The sequence below is a fragment of the Vanacampus margaritifer genome, chromosome 13 (genome assembly GCF_051991255.1).
Source record: "Vanacampus margaritifer isolate UIUO_Vmar chromosome 13, RoL_Vmar_1.0, whole genome shotgun sequence".
Taxonomy (NCBI): Eukaryota; Metazoa; Chordata; class Actinopteri; order Syngnathiformes; family Syngnathidae; genus Vanacampus; species Vanacampus margaritifer.
The window spans coordinates 19,731,331-19,752,793 of record NC_135444.1 but is presented as its reverse complement, the minus strand read 5'-3'; the positions used below and the strand labels follow the sequence as shown (position 1 = coordinate 19,752,793).

The following is a 21,463-nucleotide window of genomic DNA, read 5'->3' as shown; positions in this document are numbered from 1 at the left end:
CGGAGACGGGAGCGGACCGAGGGGGCCCTCTTCAAATATTCATCTGCCGGTTAATGTGAGCCAAGATCCCCTGGGACCAAAACCCGCAAAACACAACGGCCCTAATCTTAATCTACCTCGCTGCACACACACACACACACACACACACACATACAGCAGACCAGATTTAAAACCGTTAGTAATTCAAAGCGAGCTGTTAGCTCATTTTAAGGATTATTTTTCTCTCTCTCTCTCTCTCTCTCTCTCTCTCTCTCCAGGAGAGAAGAGAAGTGCCGGCTGCAGGCTGGCTGCGCCTGAGACGCATTTAGGAGCAGCTTATTAAAAGACAAGAAGGTCTTGCATGGGAGAAGTGAGAGTCACCCGAGAAGCCCCAAAAACAGCAGTTTGATTAAACATTGCATTAAAAAAAAAAAAAAACACACACACACACGCAAGGTATATTCGAAAACAGCTGAAATACATTTTAAATTAAAAATACGAAGGCCTGTAAAATCCAAACAATACAATAAAGACTGTTTCTTTTTCTCTTTTTAAATGAACTAAATTGTTATCCATTTGTAAACTGATGAATTGATTACTGGCATATAAATTATCTTCATCTCCCATCATAAAAAGAGCAAGTTTTTGATATTAACACTTTATTTATTTTTTTAAATCATTATTATTTGAATTAAAAGGCCATTGAAAATGTTGAACGTTAATTTTAGAAGAGCATAAAAATACCTGGAACGTCTCGAACGTTTTGTTGGATTAATCTTCCCAACAAAGTTTGACTTGATGGGGCTCGAGGGGGCATCGACAGCCACTAGAAAACACAAACGCGGTTAACCACCAAACACAAAAGTCGCTAGTTAGAAATTTGAAAGGCAAATTAAACGCACCGCGATCTAAATTCATTCAAATGGATTTTACATTTCGCATTGAAAGGCACAAAATCAAGACACGTTAAATACAATCAAAACTCAAAGCATTTCAAGTATCCAAATTTCCAAAATTTATTCTTTTCAAACTGCATATGGAAAAAAAATATACTCAGTTGAACTCGTAGCTGTTATAAGGATGGTATTAGTTTCAGTATTTACACGGAGTGGTTGGCTTTCCATTTTTCCAAATACAACTACAGGAAGGAATTTGGAGATAAAAACATAAAATATCACAGTCAATATACAGAAATTGTACAAATCAATTAGAAAATGAAGAGCACAAGCATCATACCTCAAAGGGATGAAAAGTGGGAGACGGGAATATAAATTAACTTGAAGATGAATTGAGCTGGAGGGGGGGAAAAAAAGTCTCATTGCTTTCTTAACGAAATGAAATCGATTGATGAATATTGAGCTTTAGGATAAAACTTGTTTGCTTTTTTTGTCCCTTTTTCTTTCCAGTTTGTGATCGCTCCAATTAGTTTTGCCATCATTTGAATATTTTCTACTCAACTGGCTTTGTTTTTATGTTTATTTTTTTTTAATATAGATATATAGCTCTACTGTATATAAAAGAAAAAAAAACGATGCAACTTCTCAGTTTAACAATTTCATCTGATTGTAATGTTTCTTTGATAAATACTGTACAAAAGATGATTGCAATAATAAAACATTTGATTGCGACTCCCACTTTGTCGTCTTGCAAACTTGATCCAGCAGTGACGAGGGTTCAAGAGGGCACCTCCTGCCTCCCTCCTGCGTGCGTGGCTCCTCTAGAGCTTCCTTAAAACAAATCAAAGGGGAAAAAAGACGTTTTTGTCCGTTTACAACTTTTCCCACCCCATTTTTTTTTCCTGTACAAAAATAGTCCAAGTTAAGTATAGTCCACGGTTCGGTTTTTAGAAAAGTTTGCTCGTTTGTCGTCTTACATGTGCGTTAATGGCAGCGTGCCGTTGATCGTCGTCCCGGGCACGGTGCTCTGGTAGTGGCCGGACATGTGTAGTCTGGTCTGGGCAGTCTGCTCGCCGACCTCCGCCCCGGGCAGGTACATGCTGATCATGTCCCTCAGGTCGCCGCTTTGGCAGCCCGGAGCGGCCCGGTGCGAGGACGAGGTGACGATGGGCGGGCTGGAGCTGCTGGACTCGGACTTGACCACTGACGAGGGCCCCATGGAGCCCAGGGCGGTCATGCCGGGGGTGCCCTGCTGCGAGTAGGACATGGAGTAGGTGGGCGAGCCGTTCATGTAGCCCTGCGAGCCGCTCATGCTGTTGTACTGCAGCGCGCTCATGTCGTAGCGGTGCATGGACTGCATCTGGCCGGCGTTGTGCGCGTTCAGGCCCGGGTGCTGGTAGCTCAGCTGCTCCTGCATCATGCCGTAGCCGCCGTTGGTCCAGCCGTTCATGTGCGCCGCGTACGTGTCCATGCGCTGGTTGACGCCGCCGCCCACGCCCACGCCGACCCCCGCGCCCATCCCGTTGCCGCCCGGCGCCAGCAGCCCGCCGGGCAAGGTGTACTTGTCCTTCTTCATCAGGGTCTTGGTCTTCCGCCGGGGTCGGTACTTGTAGTCGGGGTGCTCCTTCATGTGCAGGGCCCGCAGGCGCTTGGCTTCGTCGATGAAGGGTCGCTTCTCGCTCTCCGACAGAAGTTTCCACTCGGCGCCGAGTCGCTTGCTAATCTCCGAGTTGTGCATTTTGGGGTTCTCCTGCGCCATCTTCCTCCTCTGGCCGCGGGACCACACCATGAAGGCGTTCATGGGTCTCTTGACCCGCTCGGGGCTGTTTTTCGGGTTGCCGCCGGGCGTGTTGCTGTTGCCCGTGCCCCCCGTGTTGGTCTGGGAAGCGGGGGGCTTCAGTTCTGTCTCCATCATGTTATACATCACGAACGGGGCTGCTGCTCCCGAGCAGGTGAAACGTGAACGCGCGCACTGAGGAGTCCAAACAGGACACGCCGGCGACGACGACAACAACAACAACAACCCCAAAAAGAAAAAGGGGGGAAAAAAAGTTACCTGTCGATTCTCTCAGCAACTTTTTTGTGTGGACAAAAAACAAGGCGAGCTCACAGCCTCTCTCTCCCCGGCTCGGCGAGCGCGCGCGCGTGTGCGTGGGTGTGTATTTGAGTGCCACACACAGACAGCCTTCTCCCAAAAGGTCCCCGCGATGTTGTGTCCACAAAACTTGTTCGCCAGTCGCTTCTCCAAAAAGGCATCAACAAAGTGTACTTTTTCCTCCCCTGTCCGCCCGAGCCGTGACAAGTCCAGATAGTTTGGGAACAAGTTAATAGACAACCATTCAAGTGACGCGGCTGTCAGCAAATAAATGGCCTCGACCTGGCCAATCGCAGCCGACTTGCTCCCCCCGACGCACCAATGGGAGGCTTTGATTAGCATAAAGGGGCGTGGCCTGCCCTGCACCGAGAAACGCACTCAGACATGCGCACACTCGGATGAGCCAATACAAAGTACATATTTACTCTTTGAAGATGTGAAATACCATTTTTAAAAAAAACATACGTGGAAGCACTGTCGCAACATGAGATAATTCTATAAAGCTGGGTTAGGTTCGTGGTAGAGTATTTAAAACGTTGGCCACCTCCAGGGTTTTTTTTCTCTCTCTCTCTCTCCCCGGGGATAAAGGGGGGCTTAATCGACGGGGGTCTGAGAAAACAATTTCTAAACATATTTTACAATATCAAATAAAATGCTGGAAGGTCTTAAGTGGGAAATCACTGTTAAAACTACTGGGTCAAAAATAACTGAAGTTTGGGCAAAAATAGGACCAACCTTGCCATCACTCAACCTTTGACACAACTTTCTGTTGTTGTTTTTTTTTAACAAAGCAACACAATTTTTTGGTACAAAATAATCCAAAAGATTGGGTTACGAAAAAAAAACAGAATTGGGTCAAATTGACTCATGTAGCGGGGTCAGTCTATTTCGTGACCCAAATTGGGTTCTTTTTGACCCAGTAATTTTGAGGGTTGCAGATTTCTGACGGGGTAGCACCATCTCAGCATTTACCTTAGTTTGTTTCAGAAATTTTCAAGCTAACCAAAAAAAAAGTTTTCAGTTTATACACTATATATAATAAATAAATAAAAATCTCTCTCTCTGTACAAAATATCACAGTATAGTAAAACAGGCTGATCCCATTTCTGATCTAATTTGACCAAAACAACCCATTATATATATATATAAACAACCTCAATTTTTTTTTGTTTTAATACAAAAAAACAAAACAATGTTTGGGCCTTAAGTGCTGGAGGAACTGCAAAGATTTCTGGAGGGCGCGGGGGGGGGGGGGGGGGGGGGGGGGGTGGGGCGGGGGGCGCTATCGCCCTCCTAGCCCCACTGTAGCGCCATCCCTGGGTTGGCCTTAATATTGTTTGTCAACTTAATTTTCAAGCTACAAATGTGTGGTTAGGCAAATGTGCAAAAAGAATATCAGAAGGCCAACAGTGTTCCGTAGAAAGTCAGTCAGTAACACCTAAATAAACTTTGTTTGTTAACTCAAAGCGCTGAATCACTGTGGTGCGTCTGCTTGGTTTTTAGCGTTGAAAAGAGAGTAGAAGGTAATCCAAGATGTTTCCCCTGCACGCAGCCCTTTTGTGTGTGCAAGTTGAATGCCAACACACAGAAGGCAGACGGGCTCATCTCAGCACAAATAAGCGCGTTTTGTTTGGGATGTTGTCGCTACATCTGTCCGGACAAAGACGCAACTCCACTCCACTTCCACTGCCACAGTGCTGCTGTTGTTGTTGGGGCTTTGGGGGTGGTGGTGGTGGGGGGGAGGGGGGGTGCAGGACACGACCCCCCCCCCCCCCTTACCCTCCCTCACCCACCCATATCCCTCATACACGGCATACCGGGTTTACAAGTGGACGAGGAATAAAGGTGAGGAATATTTTAAAGATGGAGTAAAAGCTTGTGCGATTGATTTAAAGCTGTCGGCCAATTAGTGAATGAAAAGCAACGTACACCTGCTTGCTTCTCTTATGTTCACGATCAAACTAAACCCGAGGCCCAATTATCACGACATGAGGCCGCGTGCAGCCTCCTCACACACTTCCATTCAAATAATTCCGTCATACGGGTTAAACCCCCCCCCCCCACCACCACCACCACCACACCCCCGCCCAGAAGTTTCAGTGTGCAGCCACAAGCGACTGCCACTTGTTTTGCGGTTCAATCTGCAGCCTTGTCGGCGCGCGCGCGCGTGCGCGCGTGCGTGTTGTCCTGCCGCGTGGCACGAGTGCCGTCTACTGGCAAGAGGAAGAACTGCAAGCAAAAGCCTCAAGTGGGGTTTTCTCAAACTAGGAGGAAAGGAAATTGCTAGGAGTTCTTTCAAAAACAATTTGGTGGAAACAAAAAGAAAAGGGGTATCTTTATGAGGTTAAATAAACCCCTCCAGTATTTGATTTGACATTTTAAAATATATTTATAAATTCATCCCTAAGCCGTTATATGTGTCGGTCAAGCCCCTTTTATCAAATAGTTCAACTTGAGGTTTTATTTCAACATATAACATCGAGATCACATCCCTCAACTAATTAAATTAAACCCGAGTGCCGATAGATGAAATCATAATTGAAATGGAATGGATTAAGCCTTGTTATTTTTGTTGTTAGCCATTTGATATTATTTGGAGGGGCGGATGGAGGCCCCCGGCCTGTGCTCTCATTACGGCCGGCCCTGCAACCTTACATAAGATTCATCTGGCGCTTAATAGGCTGTGAGAGGCGACACATGCAGCTCGCTCCATTATAATGCAAGCTTGAAATGGGCCGCTCGGCTGCTATCTGCATCTGAGTGTGTTCCCCGCTACCTCTAATCTGCTTAGGATAATAAAGGAACAGCGGGGACCTGCGGCTCCCTGAAAGCGGGGCCCCGCCAGCCGGGAATGGCCCTGCATCCACAATCATTGCGAATTTTTAAAAAAAAAAAAAAAAAGAAGAAAAGAAAAGAAAAAAAGGAGAAACTCGCAGTGCACTTGTAAAAATAAAAAAAATAAAGCCCCCACGGTTTCAATGGATGTAACTAATGTAGCAAGCCGTGATATCCAAATGTTTGTGGTTAGACAAATCTAAGTGATAGGATCAGCATCGACATTATGTGACAAAAACAACTTCTTCATAGAATAAAAAAAAAAATGCCACGGATACGAATGTGAAATGGTTGAACTATAAGGACCACATGCAGCATCATGTGCTTCTAATAATAATATATATTTTTTAAAAACATTCGAATGTGATTATTTAAGACAGTAAAGATTTATGGCGATTGGAATATGCATGGCATAATAAGTTTGATGTTTTTGCCACTAGGGGCCGTACCAGGCACTGGAGACGCACTAAAAATAATCAAAACATCACCACTCTTACTCCAACAATATTGTGTAGATTTTTAAAGGGCTATGCTAAATTGCACTAACATTTATAAATAATAATTTTATTGCCTCGCTAATTGCTGATTGCTTTCCTCTTGAAATGGATATGGAATAAAATTTAGCCCAAGGAAAAAAAATATATGTGTGGATACACGGCAGCCGCAAAACTCAAATTAAATCCAAAAAGTCATCAAATAAACTTACAAAAAAGTTGTGAAAACAAATTTCGTATAATAGGATTAAATGAAAAATAAAACCGAGAAAGACGTTTTTTAAGGCGCAGTGTGATATTATTATTAAAGTGATGTTTAAAAATGAATACTATACTTTCAAATACATTTATAATTTACTATTTTAAAGTAAACGGCACCTCAGAAATAAGGAATTCATAATAATAACAATAACAATAATAATAATAATAATAATTGTAAAGGTTTCCGCCGGTCTTTATGATGCCATTGAGCGCCATTCTACAACAGGGCAGCACGACACCCCCCCCCCCCCCCACCAGTGTCACACACACGCACGGCTACACACACACTCACTAACTAAAGGCTTCTCCTGTCCACGCTCCAACTTACTGGCTCTGGGGGAGCGTTGTCTTCCTCTCGTCGTGATTGGCAGAATAGGAGAAAAAAAAAGAAAAAAAGAAAAAGTTATCTTCCCCCTTCAAGCGCCGTCAAATCTTCTCCGGCTGCACGCCGAGCACGACGCGTCAGTTTGCCCGCCGCCGCCGCCGCCGAGCTCCGGCAGCCGAGTCCGAGCGAGCGGCATGCAGCCTTCCCTCCGCACCGGTCCGGAGCCTGGCTTCGGGTCCGAGCGTCGGCGCGCGCCGTCATCCGGCTCCAACATCCGTCCCCGGCGCTTCGCTTCCGACGTCTGCTCTCGGCTCGCCCTGCAACAAGGAAAGCCGTTGATGGCGACACACAATGTGAAAAAGGGGCCGATTTAAAAAGGAGAAGAATGCAAGCAAGAACAACAAAAGTCAGTTATAGCAAAGTCTATGCCGCTCCTCTCCTATCTTCCACCCCCTAGCTTAGCCCACATAATGAGCAGGAAAAAGCTTTATATTTTGTTCACTGGGTATTCACAGATAATTTGAAGCCATTGTTTCTGCCACAGATGGTTCTTTTTAATACAATAACGCTGCTCTTTGTGAATAGCAAGCCCACAATAAAAATCTAAAGCGTCCTCCTGAATAACCATTTTGTTCTCCTTGTATAGGCCGAACAAAAGCGCCAGTGAGGTAATGGCCTGCCTTATTGAAAGCTCCAGAATAGGGATTTGATAAAGATTCTTTTCGCTCCTTACCCCCCCCCCCCCCCACCCCTCCTTTTTGCACAAAGTACGAGGCGATGGCAAAGAGAAAAAGTGAGACTGCCACAAGAGAAAAAAGCATGGTAGGGAAAATTCTGCCTGGCTCAACTCTGCTATTATTATTATTATTATTATTATTATTAGAAAGGTGAGAGGCTGTTGCAATGCCCCTCAAGTGGAGGGCGTATCATAGATTTTACAATGGCGCTTAAATCCAGCCTAGATTACCCTCCAAAGGTCCGCCGTGCATTTGACACAAATTTCCCTCGAGTTGAGCTCAATAGATTTAAAAGACCCTTCAAACCTTTGCTTATTAATCCCACCTATTTAAGGGCGATCCCCTCATCACGTGGCACATCGCGTACACTACGAAATGTCATGCTTGTGCAGATGCGACGAAGGTCCTGCTGAGGTTGAAGATGCGGAGCCCGCACAGGTGCGCCGTCATGGACAAGCGAGCTTCAGACGGCCCACGGTTGATGTCGTTTGTAATTAACTCGTGGTTAATCAATAAAGTGTTGAGCAGCAAACACAATGGGCGCACAGGATGATCCCAGGCCAAACGTATTGGATGTCAGCGATCGTTACAATGTGAGCGCAGCCTGTCTATCAAAGCGCCATACGTTTGTGTGTGTGTGTGTGTGTGTGTGTGTCACATATGCGAGGGCGCAGGACCGCCACCCTTAGCCCTTAATTGTGGTTAATCACAGACAATCATGTCATTAACCGTACACCGCTAATAAATCCTCACTGCAGCTGTTGATTCTCATCACAAGGACAAGACAGTTGCAAACAGTGAAGACAAGTTTGGGGAAAGAATTTCATTTATTTGTGAAACAGTTGCAGGATCAACGGCAAATTTGAATCAGATGGCGTTATGTAGCACTAAATGTATTTTTGAATTGTATCAAAAATGTCTTGATTTTTTTCCAGCACATAAGAGAGAGCAGTGCTGGATGCATGGAAAACACTTCGAAAACATGGGAGGGTAGGAATAGGAAACCTCGGCTAAGAAACCTCGACGTGCTGACAAAAGTGTCATTCAGTAACTCTCACTAGGATGCACAATTCTATAGGGCAGAATAAAGGCCTCGCTAATACAAATAAGAGTGGTAGAGTGACAAATATAGAACCCTAGCAATTGCATAGCAACTGACAACATTATCACATCATCATCACAAGGTAGTAATTGCATACAAATAGACAAACTAAGAGTGGCTAATACATCCTCATCCTACATTATCATCATATGGGACACCTCGTCATTCATTCTCATCATAGTAACAGCATAAGACTATAGACAAACAAAGAATGGCTAATACACCAACATCTTACATTATCATAATATGGGACATTTCATCATACATACATTGTCACCATAAGGGCCATAGCAACTGCATAGCAACTAACAACATAATCACATAATCATAATGGACACAGTAACTGCATAACAAACTAAGACTAACTAAGAGTGGCTAATACATCACCCTGCATTATCATCATTTGAGACATCTCATCATACATTGTCATCATAGGGGACATAGAAACTGACAAAATGATCACATTATCACCATAAGGGACATAGTAACTGCATACGCAACTGACAACAAACTGGCAACATTGTCAAATTAACATAATAAAGGACATCGTAACTGCATAAGCAACTGACAATAAACTGACAACATTATCACATTAAAGGACATAGCAACTGCATAAGACGAGAAAAACTAAGAGTGGCTAATACATCATCATCCATTATCATCATATGAGACATCTCATCATACGATGTCATCATAAGGGACATAGCAACTGAAAACATTATCACACTATCACCATAAGGGACATGGTAACCGCATAAACAACTGACAACAAACTGACATTATTATCACATTAACATACTAAAGGACATAGTAACTGCATAAGACGAGTTACACTAAGAGTGTCTAGTACATCATCATCCTACATTATCATCATATGAGGCCAATGAGTCAACCCAAAACAGTCATAACCAGGGGACTGGTAACAAAAAATATGCTTGCAATATCTCAATGTTTTTAAAAGTAAAAAATTACATCTCTGCACCAAACCACCAACTCGTGTTATTCCACATCAGTACTTCCAAATATATTGATCAGTAGGAAGTATAATATGATTGTTGTATTTTACGCTTTACTTTGACTTCATGATCTTTTTGAAGGCCGTTCGGAGACTGTGATTGGCCCCCGGGCTGTACTTTGCCCGGATTTGTTCTAAAGGATAGGTGGCATATCAAAGTCATTATGAGTTCATTAATTAAATGTGCATAACCTTCAAACTTACTTACAAACGCATTCACACTAGAACAAGATGTACATCTCCCCCCCCCCCCCCCCCCCCCCCCCGAGCGTTTCATTCCAGAATCAACAGGTGATACGTCACCGGGCTTCTACATCTGCAAAGTCGACCTCTGCAATGACCAGCGTGATCTTGAGACTCAAGGGCAGATTGAAGCGGAGGGGGGAGAGGAAAAGCAGCGGGATCGAAGTGCTGCTGGAGATTTTAAGCCTGAGAGACAAACAGAGTGGATGACACCGAGACGGGCTGAGAGGATCAGCGCTCTCACTCTCAATAGGCTTAGTGGGAAAGAAATAAGACTTCGACTTGCTATCTGATCAATCTGGGCTATAGAGTGGAAATCACAGGCATGCCACTCATATTAGGGAAGTGGAGCAACTTTAATTATAAATCCATCCGCAAGAGGCTACGCAATGTGATCGCTGGGTTGCTAGCAGAGCGACGGACACCATGGGAGCTTTGAGAAACATCACAATTATCAGGGAGCGTTGAAGACTTTATACCCAAATCAGTGTTAAGTACACTGCAGGCAGACATCATGAAAAGAAAGCTAGCAAACGCACGGGGTTCATTCCACTTGCTTTGTACTTTCACACTGCGGTTAGACTGAACGCCAGCTGAGCATTTCTGACCATGTATGGTCAGTTTCACATTTCCAGATGTAAAAGCATTTTCAAATGGATTTGTCGCAGTCTACACACGGTCAGGTAAAAGCAGGTCTAAGTTGTGGTGCATTTGATCCAGATGCAGGCAGGCAGACAGATTCTGCGCTCTGCTGATATGTGCGGTGCATGTATTCCATTCCTAAATATGGCAATAGCATGTATTGACCCCTCTGAATTTTTGGAGAGAAAAAAATAATCATTTAACACATTAACTCATTCACTGCCATTGACGACTATAGACGTCAAAAATTCATGTGAACTATTTCTATTAGTTTAACCATTTTTCATTTCATTTCATTTTTTTATGAAAACTTATATTTTTTATTGTACATTAATAACAGATATAAAATTATCATGCGATTAAACGCCCCTTATTTTTATTTTTTTAATTAGGCCCGTAATTAATTACATGACTTCTAGTTAACTAACGATTAATCACAAATTTTATATCTGTTCTAAATTTACACTAAACATTTTTTTCCTAGGTTTTCATACTCTTGTTAGCAAAAGTGGAACTTTTTTTTTTGAACTAATAGAAAAAGTTCAAATGAATTTTTGACGTCTATAGCCGTCAATGGCAGTGAATAGGGCAAAAATAGTTGGTCAGTACTAAAAGGGGAAAAATATCATCAGATCTTATATAATGAGTGACAGTCTTATTTCCAACTCAATTTCCATGAGTTGATTGATGATGTTGGATGATCTAAGTCTCATTAGGAGAGCCTCTGAACTGACAAGTGAGAACGTTGCAAAGCTTGCTCTAAACGTTCGCAAAAGAAAAATACGTTGACCAGTAACGGAGCACATGGCCCAGCACCCAAATTCCTTCTTATGACACGTCCACATCCCAGATGCTTCTCACTCGCTCCATCACTCGCTCGCCCCTCTCTTCTGACCACTCCGCGTTTTGTTTACCGGCCAATTTGAATGTGAATGAATCTCTCTCGGACGTTTCTCGAAAGCGCTTCTAATCCATGCAGGCTGCTGTGAGGCCCCCCGGCCCTTTTGTTTAGGATTACTGCAGCTTAGCGCCGGCTAACAATGTGGAGATGAGCAGCTCACCTCATCGCCGCTAATGAACTGTGGCGAGTTATTTCGCCGTTAGCTAGCCGCCGCCGCCGAGCGGAAACGATACCTTCGCGTACGCGCAAATTCCACTACAAATGGGAAACCTAAATTGATCACATTTGCTAAAATGTCAGCACCACTTGAATCTCCATTTGCTACCATCTGAGGATTTTCATCACCATGTATGATGTCAAATGTAAATATGCACATTTTCTTAATTTATTTACAAATTAATATTAATACTGGCTAACTGACCCCAAAAAAATTTTTTTTTGCACTTCACTCCCAACAATCAATAAAAAAAACACACACACAATTTGAGTCACTTATGTGAAAAAAACATGCATGCAATGAATGATTGAACGTTTGGAAAGGTGGAAGCCAATATACGTCACTGGGGTAAAGCGGCACTGAGGCAACAGGATGACCAGAACGATTTTGGCTTGGCAAACGCACACTCGGATAGCAGCCGTCCGCACTGAGAGTATGCTGGCTTCTCTTCTGACAAAGAGCCTGCCTGGCATTTTCCAGAAAGGATCGAGGGATTTTTTTGGGGGGGGGGGGGGGGGGGGCTGACCTCCACACGGCGTCATAAAAATCAGTAGTGTCGTTTTTGAGTGATGCTGACAACAAATCACTACAGGTAACTAACTGCCAATGTGGAGTGAACATTTTTTTTATTTGTGACATTTTTGCAAGTATGTTTGTATGACGGCGTATTAGGGAGACATCTAACTTTTTTTTTTTTTTTTAAACTCATTCACTGCCATTGACGGCTATAGACGTCAAAAATTCATTTGAACTATTTCTATTTCACATTTTTTTTCCACTTTTGTTAACAAGAGTATGAAAACCTAGAAAAATGTATTGTACATTTAGAACAGATATAAAATTTGAATAATTAAGTAATTAGACAAAAAAGAAAATATTAAAAAATTTGAGTTGAATAAATGTCATTCAGAATATTTGTCAAACTATTTACTTTTTTTTTCCATTTTTAATTATGCAAGTAATTAACTGATTAGAAAAATTGGAGGATGAAAGTGTGCAATGGATCAAAAAATTTCAAAATAATTGACACACAAACATGTGCTCTTCAAATTTGGCGGGCAAAAATGTTGATAATTCAGTGATTAATTGTGATTCATCAAAATTCTAAAATGTGATCAATCTGAATAAATAATGTAATTGTTTGACAGCTCTAGAAAAAAAATGCTAAGTTTTTAGCATTTAGCCTCTAAGTACGTATTTGCAAGTACATAGGAACGTATTTTTAAGTAAATCCCAGCTGTGTTAATGCCATATATTTAGAAAAGTGCACACAAACCAGTTTTAATCTACAGTATGGCTGGGTCAGATGTCGACCTTTGAAAAAAAAAAAAAAGGCACGGAAATCGTAATGAAGCGCTCGTTACATGCAGTTAAGCAAAGTCTTGTTGCTAAACCAAAACCCAGAAAATGTCTTTGGGCTGCTGGTCAATTGTAAATTTCGGTTGATCAGATCCGTCCTCTTTTACGTTATGAGTTTCTCCTGCCAGGTTCTCTTCTCAGATGACTTCAAAAAGACTTCACGGAAATTATTTTTCATTTCCATTCGACCTCCACTTTGCATCAGATGACATTCCCGTGACCTTGACTAACTTACCAGAGAAATATCTTCTGGAAATTCTTCTTGTTGCTTTTATGTACACATTATTATCTTTGTAGGGTCCCCATGTTTGCTCTTGCACTGGATTTAGCTGTCGGAATGTATCTGGTGACCGCTGCACTCATTTCTCCTTTACATCCACGTGTAAAGTGCAGCCTTGTTTTTTGTCTCACTCTGGTGTCAACGGTACTGCAAGACGGCACCTCGAGAACATGCTGGATACTTGCTACGCGCTCTTCAGTATCTGAGAGATGCATGGAAGAATTCATTTCAAGGACTCGACATGATTCACTCATTCACTGCCATTGACGGCTATAAACGTCAAAAATTAATTTGAACTATTTCTATTAGTTTAACATTTTTCTTCCACTTTTGTTAACAAAGTGTGGAAACCTAGAATTTTTTTTATTGCACATTTAAAACGGATGTGAAATTTGGGATTAATCGCGAGTTAACTAGTGAAGTCATGCAATTAATTACGATTAAAAACTTTAATTGCCTGACGCCCCAATTTTTTAATTTTTTTAATATATTTTTTTAAATTAATTCACTGACATTGACGGCTATAAACGTCCAAAATTCATTTGAACTATTTCTATTAGTTTCACATTTTTTTTCCACTTTTGTTAACAAGAGTATGAAAACCTATAATTTTTTTATTGTGCATTTAGAACCGATATAAAATTTGTGATTAATCGTGAGTTAACTAGTGAAGTCATGCGATTAATTAGGATTTAAAAAATTGCTTTTTGCCCCTAATTTTTAATAATCTTTTTTTTTAATTAATTTATGGCAGTGAATTAGTCAAAATGACACCAAAAAAAGTCATTAATAATAATCGGCGAAGAATTTCAACAATATTTTTCAAATGAATATTTCAAACATGACTATTGGATAACTTGACGTATTTGTACACAACTCGGCAGCATTTCGCAGCAAACCGCCAATAAATGCAGCAGCAACTCGAAAGGCTTCCGTGACATTCCAACACGCGGCAGAGATACGTTGTCGGCAATGACTCGCACGCAAACACAAAGTGACTTGGACCGACGTGGTCGTCAGCAGGACGCACAGAATGTCCAACAGACGCAATAAAGTCGAGGCGCCGTAAAGGTTCAGTTGTTTATCTTCGGGCTGAGAAAACTCACACCTCTCTGATAATGTGCGCGTGTGTTTCAGCGCTCTCTTCAACAGTGTGAGCCGTGACTTTGCACTCGCCAAACACACGCGCGCGCTCACACACACACACATCCGTCTGCTTACTATTTAAACAGCACTTGTTGAATTTCACAACAAGCCCATAAAGGACGCAGAAACGTGCTGCCGTTCACGGGAAAATACATTTTGTGTGTTTGTACAACAGAAAGTTGACGGCAAAGAACAAATGGGGGTGCATGGAAGTCAAATTGTGGCTAAACTAAAAAGACTAAAATATATACGTAAGCGTTACACGATCAGGATTTAAAAAAAAAAAAAAAAAGATAACCGATCACCCGTTCGCGCAGAAGATGCCGCAACATATCTATTTAAACAACGTATACTGTATATTTACTCTAAAGTCAACCGCCACCATTTGTGAGGGACAGACCCACGAATAGCGAAAACCCACGCATAATTAATCAGGTTTCCATCCAATTGTTTTAATTTTTTTTTTGACTCATTCACTGCCATTGACGGCTATAGACGTCAAATAATCATTTTAACTATTTCTATTAGTTTACTTTTCTTTCCACTTTTGCTAACAAAAGTATCAAAACCTAGAATTTTGTTGTTGTATTAGAACAGAAATAAAATTTGTGATTAATCGTGTGTTAACTAGTGAAGTCCTGCGATTAATTATGTATAAAAATTATAATCCCCCGACGCCCCTAATTTTTTATATTTTTTTCTTTAAAAAAAAAAACATTTTTAAAAATTAAAATAATTATTAATTTATTTATTTTTTGAAGAAAAGATTATTAAAAATTAGAGGCATCAGGCGATTAACATTTTTAATCATAATTAATCGCATGAGATCACTAGTTAACTCACAATTAACCACAAATTTTATATCTTCTAAATATACAAAAAAATCTAGGTTTTAACAAAAGTGGGGGAAAAAAATGCTAAACTAATAAAAATAGTTCAAATGAATTTTTGACGTCTACAGCCGTCAATGGCAGTGAATGAGTTAAAACACTCTGAGTACTCTGAATACTAAAAATCTGTGAAACGCGATGACTTGAACGATGTTCACATGAGCATTCCCAACAGCAAAAAAATTATTTCTTGGATCCTGATCCCAAACAATGGCGGCATCTGCTGCCAGGCCAATTCTGTAATGGAAAGCCCTCGCTCGCCCTCTCTCGCTCTCATTCCATGATCAGTGAGCCTTGTTCGCCCGGCCCGTCACTCATGTAAATGAAAAGCAGCGGGACAGGGAGTTGCTAATGTGTGGGCAGGGACAAAGCCAGCGTCGCAGGGTATTGTACGGGCCCCGTGACACATATCCCAACATCTCTCTTACGTGCACGCATGTGTGCACACACACACACACACACACACACACACACACACTGAGGCCTTGTCTTTATTGACAGCCCCTAAAAATCAATAAAAATGATCTTGAAGTTCACCCGTATTCAGCCGCATCATCTTGGAAGTGGCTTGTGTGGAACATAGCGACCATACTGTACAATGGTCCAGCCGAGCGTGTGTAATTTCCCATTGATTTCCCCCCGCCGCCGCCGCCGCCGCCACCACACACTCCTGCCTCCTTAGCCCCGGAGTCACTGCACACAACACACACAAAAAAAGAAAATCTAAGTTCATCACATTGGCCGCTAATGCACATTCACAATAACCCTACTTTCACTTGCCCTCTGGTCAGCCCTTCTTTTATCTTTTTTTTTTTTGCTTTCTTTCTTGTTCATCTTTAATCTTGTGCTTGGAAATCTCTTCACAGGTCACTGTTCTTTCTCTATAATGGACGACTTCTGCAAATGTTGAGTGTGGCACTTTTCCCCCCCAACTTTTGCCAAGCTCAAGTGCCAATCACTGAGATTGCTAAGTTTCTCACTTCGTATTGATCCATATATATATATATATATATATATATATATATATATATATATTTATTTATTTATTTATTAGGGGTGTTAGAAAAAATCGATTCGGCAATATATCGCGATATTACAGCGCGCAATTCTCAAATCAATTCGATATGCGGCCGAATCGATTTTTAAACATCAATTTTTTTACGGAAATATTCAACAAAGCGTCTTACTTAGGGTTAGGATTCACACATTAAGCATGGAAGAATGTTATATTAATGGAACATTAAGCCTTAATAGTTGATTTCAGTGCTGTTCAAACATGAAACAGACTGCCACCTGTTTGTTAAATGCAGTGGCTCAGTTATAAGTCAGAATTTTTAGATAAATAAATACATTTTCATACAAATCTTACAGTGTACATGTACAAGTTTACTGATTAGTATTTTCAAAATTTTTGTAAAAAAAAAAAAAAAAAATTTATAGATCGCCAGGTACTAGGCAATCCACACCCCTAATATATATATATATATATTAGGGGTGTGGATTGTATTATATATATGTATATATATATCATACTTTTTTTAAAGTATCGATATCATTATTAGCGATACCAGCCCTGTACTTACTTGGTATCGTATCGATACCAACATTTGCAGTATCGCACACCACTAACGAAAAGGCCTTTGTGACCTTGAATTTGCTCTCGGCGACCTAAATCGTCTCGCACCGATGACATTTCCCGTCTTGATCACCGTTTTGATGTCAGTGATCCGATTTCACTCAACCGCTGATGCCGGTTTTATTGTCAAGCATCAAATAAAAAGAAAACATGCCCGACAACATATTGTCTGTCTGACCCGAAATCTGAAGATCACGCGCGGACAGCTGTCAGTCATCCTTTTGAGAGCGCCCGTGTTGTTGCTTAAGTCTGACACCGCGCCGAAGCCACTCTAAGCCTATTACTGTATTCATTCGCCGCTGTTCACAACACGCACACACACACAAACACGCGCCGCTATCGCCGGGACCTTTTCAGTAAGCCGAGCGTATCCTCGCGCCAGCAAAACACACTCCACTGTACGTCACGCACCAACACGCGCACAATATCGGCACCGTCTTTCTCGCCGAGAGCCGGCGTGTTGCTGTTTGTTGACGGTATCGTTTACAGCCGAGGTGCTTGAAGAAAGACACCCCTCCCATGGCGTCGCTCGCGAGCGTGCGTGCGCGCCGTTTTAGAGTGGGGCTTTGCTGTTTCCGACACCGTTATCAGTTCTATTCCAATGTATTTCTTATCGAGGTGGCGCTGGGAAGGGGAGGCGGGGGGAGGGACTGACAATACAAGCTTATCAAACGTCCTCAGCCTTGATTCCACCTGTCACTCAAGACCAACACGCACACACACGCGGGAACGCAACGAGTGGGCCTTTTTTGATTGATAGCTGGCTTTGCCAACAAATAAAAAGCCGGGATCAACATCCGTGTGGCCTTTATTCCCCCCCCCTTACACACACCGGCAAAACCCGTATATGGACGCACACGCGTGCGTGTGTGTGCGTGTGTGTCTGAAGTGAGCCAGAACATTCCAGAGTGACAAAGGTGGGATTAGGGATGCATTAGTTGGCCTTGCAGCGAGATTCCTGTCAATAAGAGCGGGCCAGAATAAACCGCCGAGCTTCGATAAGAAGACAAAGGATGAGTGAGATAGCGCTGGGAGGAGCGCGGGGGAGGGAGGGGGGGGGGAGGAAAGGATCAATGGCGAGATGGATGGATGGATGGATGATGTGGAGAGAGCGGATCAATACCAAGTGAGGAGAGAAAGTTTTCACAAAGGAGTTGGCTGAAGATGGTTGAGGGAGGAAGAGGTTGAGGGAGGATGGAGGCGGGATTGGGATTCAGCGAGCATCAACGCTTTTACCAAGAAGTGATCATGTTGTTGTTGTTTTTTTTGCTTTAAAATTATTTTCAAATTCTCAGCAACTGCCTTATACTCTCACACATTTCATTTCATTTCATCAATCAAATACGATGAGATGCAGCAAAAAGTTCGCAATGCTTATTTTTGAAGGATTATCTCACATAGGTATTCATTTAACATGTCAATTATTATGGATGGCTCTGCAAAAATACCAAATCTTAGTTTAGCCTGCCCCTGCGCAGATTTAGATCACGCCTTAAGCCGCATTGCACTGGGCACGAAAAAAGAGCCGTATAATTATATATTCAGTCAGCTCAAGTTTTTTTTTGAAACCTTTTAATACTGATGATTTGGAAATTAAAAGGCTTTTTTTTTTAACATTACAGTAAAACCGCCGCAATTTGTAATCCCAAAACATCTCATAGATTGTATGCTGTTTTAATGCTAATTACTTTTGCTGTCACTTCATTAGACATGATACTTTTACAACATTGATGAATTAGAAATTCAACTGAAAGGATTCTGAATAGATTCAAGAAATGCCAATTGAATACAAACCCAGCAGTGCTCTGAGATCCACAGACTTGGGCCAACTCGTCGAACCCAGAGTTCAAAGTAAACATGGTGAAGCTGCATTTGGCTGTTATGCTGCACAGCAATAGAATTAGCTGCCAACAGAAGTGAAGTCAGCCTCGAGTTGTAAATGCTTTTAAATCCAGGTTAAAACCTTTGCTTTTTTCAAATAAGTGGTCCTTAGGCAAGGCAAGGTACGTTTATTTGTATACTGATTTACTACTGATTTGAGTATGTTACTTTTAAGTACAAAATTCTAAAGTTATTGCGGTTGCAGGGTTGATCAAAACCTCGTCTTGACTCAGAAAAATGTGTACGTCAAGGTTGGATGAGCAAGTTTTGATTCAATAGGGGCTCTTTTGTTATAATCTATGATTCAAAGTTATTAGTAACGCTATTAGTGTGTCAAAGATCCATTAGCCTACACATACAGAATGCTGGTGTCGAACCCAAGGCGTGGGGGCCAAATCTGGGCCACCATATCATTTTATGTGGCCCACAAAAACAAATAGTTTGTCTGTTTCCTGTTTTTTTTGCTAATTGCATGTGTTCATTTCATTTTGGCAGAAAATATGCACCAAATTTGAAAAAATATTCACAGAAGATGTAACTGATATTATTATTATTTATTTTTTTTTTTTACTAAATCTCACTCTTAACATAAACTGAGCAATAGTTGTAAACTTTAATATTTGGTTTTTGCTTTTTTTTCAAGACTTCTGATTTCAAATGAATAACAAAAAACACACACATCATATACGCATAGCCAACAGCATATTATTTATAATTTGATGAGGTATTTATACACATTTTTTTTCATCGTCATAACAGCCGTCTGAAGGCAAACATGACTATGAAATGGTCTGTGACAAAAAAATATTTTTTTTGTCACACCCCTGCTAGAGGCTCAAAAACGAGGCTAGAAGGCAGCAAAGGAGAAATGCAGCAAGTGTCCCAATGACTCTTGTTAATTAATTTTCTTCATTCATACTCGGTACATGCCTCGGAGCTAAAGGTAACGATATAGACGGAGGGACTTGAATACAGAAAGAGAGATGGAGAGGGCGAGCAAGGGAGGGGGGGGGAAGGAAGAGCATCCTGTTACTGTCAGCGAGGCGGCTCGCAAGGACACAATGAGGCCCTGCAGCCACTTAAAAAAACAACAACCTGGCAACAGAGAGCAAATTCAATTAGAGAAGTAATTAGCAGATACAGGGCCAGGCGAGCAGGCCACAAAACAGGATTTAATAGGTGCGAAGAAGAGGAGGACGCTGTCATAATTAAGAGGCAATCGCCTATGCCGATGAATACCGAAAAATACGCGGCCTCCCCGATGCTCAACTATTAATTCAGTGATCACAAAATATTCCGCAAGATGATTAATACGACGTTCATTTTAAAAGACTAATTTCTGAAAAGATAGCAAGACAATTGCGCATAATGCATTCTGCCCGGCATTTATATTGCTAATTAATTTTCCGGTATAATTTATGGAAGGGCTCGTCCCCCTCGTTCTCTCGCACGCATGAGTGAGTGTTTATTGCTTCAGTCAAAAGCGGCGCGCGGCTCGAAACGCCTCCTCACAAAACGCCGCCGCTCACCGGCGCGAAAGAAACAAGCCAAATACAAAAACAAATAAAAAATAAGACAGCTTCTTACACCTTTCCACCTCAGCAGCCCTGCACGCTCTCTTCATTTATTTCTCTTTCCACTTCACAGTCCAACACGGAAAAAAAGGACAGAAATGACATAAGATGATAAGGAGGTGAAATTAATTAGCAAGTTATTAATTGATCTGCAGTGTTGGGAACGTCACTTTAAAAAAGTAATTACCTATAGTTACTCATTAGTTGCTTAAAAAAGTAACTGAGTTAGTAATTGAATTACAATACTTCATAATAAAAGTAACTCGCTACCAGGCAAAGGAACTATTTTCACTACTTAATTTTTTTTTTGCTTAATTTCAAATATTTTGGATTATTGTTATTATTATTATTATCATTATTATGCGAATAGTTCAAATAATATCCAGGCAATATGGGGTGTTTGTTTTCATTTATTTTTGTGAATATTTATGTCACACAAATGCCTCACTCCATAATAATAATAATAATAATAATAATAATAATAATAATAATAATTCATTAAATTTGGAGTGGTGATGTATGTTCTACCCCTGCCAATTACTACAGCAATCCGAATAATAATAAAAACAAAATAAGTACTGGATATATTTGTGGCACATATGTCATCTATAGGTCATTTGTAGACAATCCTAGACAGTCCCTCCAGGATTTTGTGGGCATTTTGTCATGATTGTTGCAGGCAAAAATCAATAATGTATAAAAGAAATTGCCAATGCTATGAAATATGCAATGGTTAATGCTATCAAGTCAATGATTTGTCTCTCTTGGGGTGAGGATGGAGCATGGCGGTGGCTTCTCTGCCTCAAAAAAAAAAAAATAAAATAAAAAATAAAAAATAAAAAATAAAAAATAAAAAATAAAAAATAAAAAATAAAAAATAAAAAATAAAAAATAAAAAATAAAAAATAAAAAATAAAATAAAAAATAAAAGCTTGCTTCCTCAAGTTGAAATAAC

General features: G+C 41.2%; 1 protein-coding gene across 2 annotated transcripts in view; it reads right to left on the bottom strand.

Annotated features, from left to right (window-relative positions):
• Positions 1 to 1,517: 1,517 nt before the first annotated feature.
• Positions 1,518 to 21,463, bottom strand: part of sox2 (SRY-box transcription factor 2) — a 103,280-nt gene continuing 83,334 nt past the window's right edge. Inside the window, exons 5-8 of one of the 2 annotated variants that reach the window (XM_077583894.1) lie at positions 15,955 to 16,110; positions 6,889 to 7,202; positions 1,853 to 2,847; positions 1,518 to 1,706 (exon numbers count right to left, since the gene is read on the bottom strand). In XM_077583894.1, coding sequence (XP_077440020.1) covers positions 1,697 to 1,706; positions 1,853 to 2,799 — 957 coding nt within the window. In that variant the 5' untranslated portion in view covers positions 2,800 to 2,847; positions 6,889 to 7,202; positions 15,955 to 16,110 and the 3' untranslated portion in view covers positions 1,518 to 1,696. Of the gene's footprint in view, positions 2,848 to 6,888; positions 7,203 to 15,954; positions 16,111 to 21,463 lie in introns of both variants that reach the window. The other variant, XM_077583895.1, reaches the window with a different exon arrangement.